This window comes from Gadus macrocephalus, chromosome 11, assembly GCF_031168955.1.
Source record: "Gadus macrocephalus chromosome 11, ASM3116895v1".
NCBI lineage: Eukaryota > Metazoa > Chordata > Actinopteri > Gadiformes > Gadidae > Gadus > Gadus macrocephalus.
This window is the reverse complement of record NC_082392.1, coordinates 20,659,394-20,667,780: the sequence shown is the minus strand read 5'-3', so window position 1 is coordinate 20,667,780 and position 8,387 is coordinate 20,659,394. Positions and strand designations below refer to the sequence as shown.

The window sequence follows — 8,387 nt, the reverse complement described above, 5'->3', positions numbered from 1 at the left end:
CTCAGTAGTTGGGCGGGGGGAGGGGGGGTATCTTTCAATTTCGATTTCAATTAAACTTCTTGAAATCTAAAGACAGTGGATCATGTGACAAACTATGTGACACAGCATTTATATATTTCTTTAATTATTTTTCTAGGTTTTTCATCTATAGAATGAGCTGTAAATAAATACATAGCTAAATGTATATGCCTACTAGACAATTATCTAGTAAGCTAGTTCGATTTAATTTTTACTTCAAACAATAATAAATTAATTATTCTAATAGCACTAGAAATAAATGATTTGTATATGCTACACGTGAACCTCCTAAGACGGCGCAATTTTATCAGAAATGATTTGAAAAAAAATGTTACAAATGATAACACTTTTTGCCGGGATTTATTTGTCTGAGCGGTTTATTTGTATGTATTAGCGTGACGAGATGACCGTCACGCAATATCCCGAGTTTGAGATCTCGATCATGGGTTTTGCCCAATATCCCGAGATAGCAAACCAATGAAATTGCGCCATCTTGTTTCAAATAATTCCAGGCAAAAATTGTTATCTTGTTTATTTTTGGAGCGTTCACGTGTAGTATATAGCATACTAAAACACCTCAGGCTCCGTGAATAGCCGCCCCCCCCCCACTAGGGGGGGCTATTCCCCACTATTCAGAACAATTGTTAAATGGCCTATGATAGGCTATGAAGGGTAAAGTATAGAAATAAATACATTAGGATTTGAATGAATATATTCGGTCAGGGAGTTTCTCGGCCAGCTCCACACATCCTCTATAGTTTATTTTAAGATCTAAGAAAATGCCTCTTTACCCCTTTAACTTAGTGAGTATTTGTTACCATGGCAATAGAGTGAGGCTGACTGCTGAGCTTTTGTTGCCGTTCACCACGAAGGCACCTCTTTACAACGCCTGACTGGACGGCTGGAAGAACTGGTCTCTTGTGTCAGCCTGCTAATGGCTCTGCAGGCTCTGGGGTCTGGTTTTATTCAAACCCGCTGGCCGTGATTTGATAAAGAGAAGAATGTAAGTAGTGAGCCATTTGAAACAGTACGGCGGGCGCCTTCTGGGTAAAGAAAAGGTTTTTACAGGGTCTTTACAACTTTTGCGGACTGGTTTTGTTGTTGGAACTTCTCCTTCCAGCAAGAAGGTCTTGGGATCAAAGCCTTTAGGAGTGACTAACATGTCTGGAGGTTTCTTCCCATGTCATACATAAGCATGGAAGGGGACAGAGATGGATAATGATATAGAGACACAGAGAAGAGCAGTGAGACAGAATTTTTTTATTCGTTATTATTATTAGCCCATTATTATATTGTTGTTTTTTTTGCAAGCTTTTGGCCTGCATTTATTTCTCCTCTTTGGTGCCAATCAGTCTAATAAAGCTGAGACTGAATGGACTGAGAGCGGGTCGTCAGGGCGTCCAGGTGACCACCTGGAGGGCGCACTGTGCAGCCCGCCAGACCGCCTGATCCTCGTGGGCCCCCGTCCGGCTGCTCAGCACCGGGACGTGTTCCAACAGATGGCGCCGGCCGCTAGGGGCCTCGGCCAGTGCCGTGAGGGCCTTCAGGGCGTTGAGGCACACCGCCCGCTCCTCGCTGGACACCAGGAGCAGGAGTCCAGGGAGGGCCCCTGCCGACAGAGCTTGGAGCTTACCTGGAGAGGAGAGGGGAGGGGAGGAGGGGAGGGGAGAGGAGGAGAGGGACGGAGAGGGGGGGGGGGGGCGGAGGGATGGAAGAGGAGAGGGAGAGGGGAGGGACGGAGAAGGGAGGGGGGGAAAGGGAGAGTGGAGAGGAGGAGAGGGGAGGGGGGGAGAGGACATGAGAGGGGAGAGAACAGGAGAGAGGAGGAGATGGGTGGGAGGAGGGGGGAGAGGAGAGGAGAGGAAGGGCAAAGGATAGGAAATGGGGAGGAGAGGAGATGGGAGGAGAGGAAATGAGGAGAAAGGAGGGGATGGGGGAGAGGGGAGGAGAGGAGAGAAGGGGACGGGAGGGGAGGAGGAGAGGAGGGGGGAAAGGAGAGGAGAGGAGGGGGGAAGAGAGAAAAGAAGCAGGGGAGGTTAATAAGGGAGTTTACATCTAATTAGTCTTTCAATGAGTAAGATACGTGCGTGTGTGTGTACCTTTAGTAATGATGACAGTGTTCATTATGGTACCAGCAGCGTTGGCCTGGACCTCGGGGTCCGAGTCCGACAGCAGCTTTACCAGTAACGGTAGGAGGCCCCCATCACACACCCTCTCCTTCCCCTCCAGAGGTACACTGAGGAGACACAGACACACACACATATGATTGGAAGGCCAGACGGCTCATGAGTGACTGGTGCTCTACATCATCTGAGTTTTTCTACCTGATGGCCAGAAGAGCGTTCAACGCAGCTCTACGGATTCCCAGGGAGGGCGTGGAGAGCTGCTTGCCCAGGACAGACACCCCATTACAGGCTAGGGCGGGCCGGGGATCCACCCTCAAACACAGACTGATGGTATAGAGGAGAAGGGTCTGTATGACCTCGTCTTCCTCCTCGTTGACATTTGCCACCAGGCGTGGAACCAGGTCCATAGACACCATTGACAATGCAGCTGGAATGACATAGATCGAACCATATGATTTGTCTTTAATCAGGGTTAGAACCACATGATTGATTTTTTTGTCTGGATTCAAATCACAGGATTGTTTTTCATCTGGACTAAAACCACAGGATTATGTTTTAAATCTGGATTACAACTACAATTTAGTCTTTTACTCTTTTTTTTTTATTAGAACCACAGGATCAATATGTTATTCTAGACTACAACTGCAGGATTAGTCATATTCTGTATTAGCACAGCAGGATGACTATATTATAGAAATACAGGATTTGTTTTCTAATCTGGATTAGAACCATAGGATAAATCTATCCTTCTAGACTAGAACTACAGGATTAGTCTGCTGACTACAGGTTCATTGTGTTATTCTGGATTAGAAAAACAGGGTTAGTCTGTTGCTTTGTTGCCATACCTGAGGGAAAGTTGGCCAGTCGGTTCAGGGTCCGGTGGACGTTGAGTTTACAGGCATGATGCGACTCATCTATCAGCTCAGCCAGAGGAGAGAGAACATCATGGCACAGGAAGGCCTCTCTAGGTGGAGGATACACACACACACACACACACACACACACACACACACACACACACACACACACACACACACACAGTCACTTTAGCTCATTGGATTTAGAACAGGAACATGCATGAATATGTCTCAAGGAACCTCAATGGCAGCAAAAAGGCTATGGGATCACATTGCATGATGTAGTTTAATGTAGTTACCCTACAATAGAGCACGTCTCACTGACGCCTGTGATTTTGTTCCCGAATATAAATCCATATAACAAGGTTTTAATTCTATCTGAATCAAATGAAGCTTGGGTGCATACATAGATAGTGTTAAGTTAAGGATGGAGAAGAGGAAGTGATAATAATAAATTTAGTGGATACAAGTGGATATTTTTATAGATCATTTCAAATAATTAAATATAAGTGATTGCTTCATGCATTGGCCATTGCACAACTAACTCAACTAATTAGAAAGTCTGTCTTCTTGACACTTTGATAATTACTTTTGAGTTTAATCACTCAGTCCCTTCATTTTTTCATCTTTGTCAGATTCCCTGCCGTTTCACAAGAGGATTGTGAAATAGAATACACAATACGTTTGGTTGAAGAAGCAGAGCCTTGGGTAGCCTTGGTTACCTGCCGACACTGTGGGCGACCAGAAGAAAGAGAAGCTCCGAGGTTCGCGTCCGGATCGAAGGCTCGTTGTCTCTCAGCAACAGCTTCAACTGCTCCAGGCAACCTGCAGTCACATCGCGGTCACATCGCGTTCACGTGGGGGACGTTCTTGGATCATCACAATAACCTCGAGTTCACCTGATCGGCCACTGGCAGCGATGGGGACCCTTATACCGCAGTTTACACTTCTACTTCAACTCAATAATGTCAGCTCACATAACCTCCTCAACCTATGAAGTTAAACTAATTCGATCCTTTGTGGTGTGGTGGTCTCGTATGACTCGGAGAGTGTGTTCAACCTCATGGTTTATTCTAACAGAGACAGGGTAAACGGGCTTGCGTTCTGGAGGTGGTTCATGAAGCATCTCGCGTTCTGGAGGTGTTCCATGAGGCATCTCACGAACACAGGTAACAAACAATTATATTGGGAGTGGGCGGAACGGTAAATAGGCCACACCTACCGAGGTAAACCTTTGGTCTGTCTTGGCTTAAACGGAAATGACTAAGTGGCCATGTTTGTAGTCTTTAACTTATCAATAAAACCTTATATGGTTTTGTCCATTATGTGGTGAAGAAACCATTCATAACTGTGGTTAGCTTGAAACATGTCATCAGAAATAGCATAGACTAAAATAATTCTAAATCACCTACTAAAGCCACCATGGCTTTTACCGTTTTGAATCGCTAGATAGGCCTTTTCAGGGTCGTGTGCGAGGTCGCAGAGCGCCGCTAGAGCCCGCTGTCGGGTCAGTGTGTCCGGCTGCTGGAGCTCCAGGACCAGCTTCGGGAGAGCCCAGCTCCCGTAGGCGACGGGGGCGAGGTGGGAGTTGAGGAGCCACGGTAGCCGCTCCGATATCCGCACGTTGGCCATCCTGTCGAAACGACATGTCGAAAATATTACATATACATCATAACGTTACTTTTCTTTTAGAGATGCAACAGCGGAAGGGTTAGTCAAGGTACCTGGTGCTAGGTCGGTGCTACTGTTGGAAAGAGCTCCTCTGCCGTTGCCTAGGAACATTTGTAAACAACGTTGGATCATGTTTGAAATACGTTGATAGATAGATAGATAAATACTTTAATAATCCCAGAGGGAAATTATTTTTGTCACGAACTCCAGATATACATACACAAATAAATAAATATAAGATATAACATATATATATCCATATATATACATATACATACACACACACATATACATATATATTTATATATACATATACATACACAAAAGATAAAAGATACAACCTAAGAAAAACAAAATATACAAATAACAAATTTAAGGACAATATAAATGTATATACACAACACCATATATACATACATATATACATACACATATACATATATATATATATATACATACATACATACACATACATACACAAAAGACTGCACTGTACAAAAATAATTGTACAGTATTGTGCAAAAGGTGCAAGAATTATAGTCCTTGTTTGAGGTCAGAGATTACAGAGAGGTAACGATTGTTGACGATATTTAACAAATAATAGTAAACCAGGTAGTTTCAAAATAGTTTTATTGTTTATACAATAAATATATTTCGTATTCGTAATACATTATTGTACTTCGTACAACCTACATGTGTACTTGATGTGCACACGCATAAACCCATGCAAATGCATGTGATGGTCTTACATTAACATTTACATTTAGGGCATTTAGCAGACACTTTTATCCAAAGTGACTTGTAAGTCACTTTGGATAAAAATATATAAATATATAAATACTTTTGTCAGAAGAACATGGTAGTAGTAATCTAGCAAGTTTTAGCCCTCGCACGGGTGCACATGGATAGAAACACCCTCAGTGTTTGTTTTAGTGATGGGCCCTTTCCCCAGATGTGAGGAGGTTGCATCAATATTTTGTTTGAAAGTCTTTGAACAATCAATGGTAATTACAATCTAACAAAGAATTGCATAATTTCAAAGTATGCTATTTCCGTACAAATCGAACTTTGGAATACAACACAACGATTGACTTGCCTACTTTCTACGACTTCCTTTAAAAGCCATTTACAAACACTACCCTCAATGCTGTACCTTCCAATAAATAGCATCTATAAATAGCAAATAGCAAATAGCATCTATAAATGATTAGATATCTCCTCTATGACAAAGCTCCTAAAAGGTGTGCTCTCTTCAAAATCAGAACACACTCCCACCACTACACCCCAGCAGCGGTGTGTCCTCAGTACAGACTGTGGATGGGTAAGGTGCAGGGGTTCTTCATCTTCCCCAGCAGGATGTCCGTCAGCACCTGGCTCTGGATGCGTTTCCAGGTGTACCGAGGGTTCTCCACCGGCGGCGGCTGGCTTGGCGGCACCACCTCCAGCTTCTCCCCGTCCCGGTCCCGCTGGACGGGGTCCGGAACCAGCTGCGCCAGCATGTTGAAGCAGACGCCGTCACTGCACCGGGACTGCAGGCGTCCGGGCGTGGGGTGATAGTGGTGCTGCAGGCCCAGCACGCCCAGTGCCGTGACCTCTTGGTCGTAGTAGAGGGACCCCAGGGCATCCTGCACCACCAGGCTAGAGGCCCACATCAGCGTATGGGTCTTCACCGCCCCCGCTGTGGGGAGGTGGAGGCGTGGGGCTGGGACACAAACACACACACATACACGTTTCAGAAACAGTTCTTGAAAAATGTAAACCTGTGACATCATCTTCATCACAAATAAGTTATTTTAGGGTTTGGTTTTCCTTTCCAGGAAGCCCCTGAGAAAGTACCTTTAACCAGTAGAACCCAGAGCTCCTCTTCGGCATTGGAGAAGATGAGGACCAGCCTCTGCACCACGTGACTGCAGGGTATGGCCACCGGTAGCGTGCGAGGATGCCATGTCTCTTGGTGGTACCTGTAGCAACAAACCCATGATGACCTGAAGTTTAAAAGAGGCTCTTAACACACCGTTATTTTCAAATATAAGAGTGAATTGCTTAATACTCGTGTCGCAAGAAAAAATATGTGGCCTGCAACATCTGTTTCTGCAAGAAAAAAAGTAACAAAACAATTTGACTCATAAATGTGAATGGTCCAACTTTTACAGCGTGAGGAAACCATTAGAGTGTTTAGCACACTAATACACCCACTACAACATTGATAGGGGGTAGGGTACAAGTCCATACTTGAGCCCAGAGTCTATAAGGTCGAGGATGTCGCGTCCTCTTAGTTGAAGAGGAGACACCCTATCCCACCAGGTAGCCTGCAGGGACTCTTGATCCCCCTCACCCGGAATCTTCAGACTGCCCCCTAGTGGTGGGAAGTAGGAGCACAAAAAACAGACGAAGACTGATGAAGACAGAGGAAGAGAGAAAGAGCGATATGCAGATGTGACATTTGAACAGAGCAAACAATCTAAGACTTATGAATAGGACATTGTGGATTTTATATAAACTAAGATTGGGATGCCCTAGTGACCTCTGACCTGTGACCTTGGCAAGGAAAATGAAGCGGATCCATTGTGGTCCCTGCTCCTGGATCAACAGCAATGTGATTGGCTGACAGTCAAAGCCTGCTTCCTCTTTCACCTGCAGGAAAAGTGAAATTCTAGTTTGTGATTGGTCTATATTCTTACATGAGTAAATGTAGAAGTTGTCCTTGGCAGGTTCTTACCTCCCTCTGCATCGCCGCCTCAATAGCCTCCCCCTCCTCCATCCTACCTGCAGGGAGGTACCACTGTCCAAAACACTCCTGCTTGGCCTCCTGCACCATAAGCACTTCCTCCTAAACACACACACAAAGATTTAAACAGACAGACACATACATGCCAATATAGACACACCGTGCATATAGTAACACCATTGCCTACAAACACTGATATAATAGTGTCATTAGTGGCCAATGTGTTCAGCCTAGGAAACAAAAGAGTCTGAACATTCGTACCTGGTCGTTAAGGATGACTGCGCAGACGATGTAAGAGACTGTTTTTCTAAGCGTTGCTGGTTTGGCCTGATCAGGATGCACATCTAACTCTGTGAACTCTAACCCCTCTCCCTCCATAATCCTTCTGATCTGATCCTCAACCTCCATAGCTGTGGAGTGGAATGGAAGCTTACCTGTGCACAACCACAAACAACACCATAAACGTGACTTCAGAATATCCCAATAAACCGACTATGGACAACCCAACTAACATTTACATTAACAAGACGTGTCTACTGTTGTCAGGCTAAACTTAAATTGAAATGTTATTCAATTAGGTTGAGGCAAATCTCTTCATCGAATGTCAGCCTGGCTAACATCACAAACACAACTTTTCAATTAGAAAATCACATATCATCCGTTCGTTGAAGTTAGTTATATTTTGCATACATGCGATAACGTTACGCCACAAACGACCGACCTTTTGCTCATTTAAATAGTGTCGCTTCCCATTTAGTTTTCGCTATGAGTAGGGCGATGGATTTGTTGACACCTGACATCTTCAGCTCACAAGGAAGAACAGTAACCTGGGAGCTTCAAAATAAAAGCACCTTTACCCTAACGTTAATTCTACAACAAAAAAAATAAATAATATTAATCTTTTATAAGTGTCACCAAAATAAAACATTTTTTCAATATATAGGTGGATATTTAACAATGTCATAACCACACATTTGAGATTAACCA

At 44.2% G+C, this 8,387-nt stretch overlaps 2 protein-coding genes across 3 annotated transcripts; both read right to left on the bottom strand.

Moving 5' to 3' along the window:
* Positions 1 to 1,261: 1,261 nt before the first annotated feature.
* rsph14 (radial spoke head 14 homolog) lies at positions 1,262 to 4,819 on the bottom strand. The gene is made up of 7 exons (XM_060065554.1): positions 4,726 to 4,819; positions 4,435 to 4,634; positions 3,724 to 3,826; positions 2,990 to 3,108; positions 2,343 to 2,571; positions 2,118 to 2,254; positions 1,262 to 1,651 (listed from the first exon to the last, which is right to left on the bottom strand). The coding sequence occupies exons 2-7, from the start codon at positions 4,631 to 4,633 to the stop codon at positions 1,410 to 1,412; spliced, it is 1,029 nt and encodes a 342-aa protein (XP_059921537.1). The 5' UTR covers position 4,634; positions 4,726 to 4,819; the 3' UTR covers positions 1,262 to 1,409.
* A 466-nt stretch (positions 4,820 to 5,285) lies between these two features.
* On the bottom strand, positions 5,286 to 8,266 carry nudt18 (nudix (nucleoside diphosphate linked moiety X)-type motif 18). 2 transcript variants are annotated; one of them, XM_060065551.1, is made up of 7 exons: positions 8,122 to 8,266; positions 7,662 to 7,834; positions 7,392 to 7,502; positions 7,204 to 7,306; positions 6,905 to 7,028; positions 6,509 to 6,633; positions 5,286 to 6,374 (listed from the first exon to the last, which is right to left on the bottom strand). In XM_060065551.1, exons 2-7 carry the CDS (start codon positions 7,806 to 7,808, stop codon positions 5,974 to 5,976), a joined length of 1,011 nt encoding a protein of 336 aa, XP_059921534.1. In that variant the 5' UTR covers positions 7,809 to 7,834; positions 8,122 to 8,266; the 3' UTR covers positions 5,286 to 5,973. The 2 variants fall into 2 exon arrangements, with proteins under 2 accessions (XP_059921534.1, XP_059921535.1); XM_060065552.1 differs by lacking the exon at positions 7,662 to 7,834 and having other exon boundaries at positions 8,122 to 8,230.
* Positions 8,267 to 8,387: the final 121 nt, after the last annotated feature.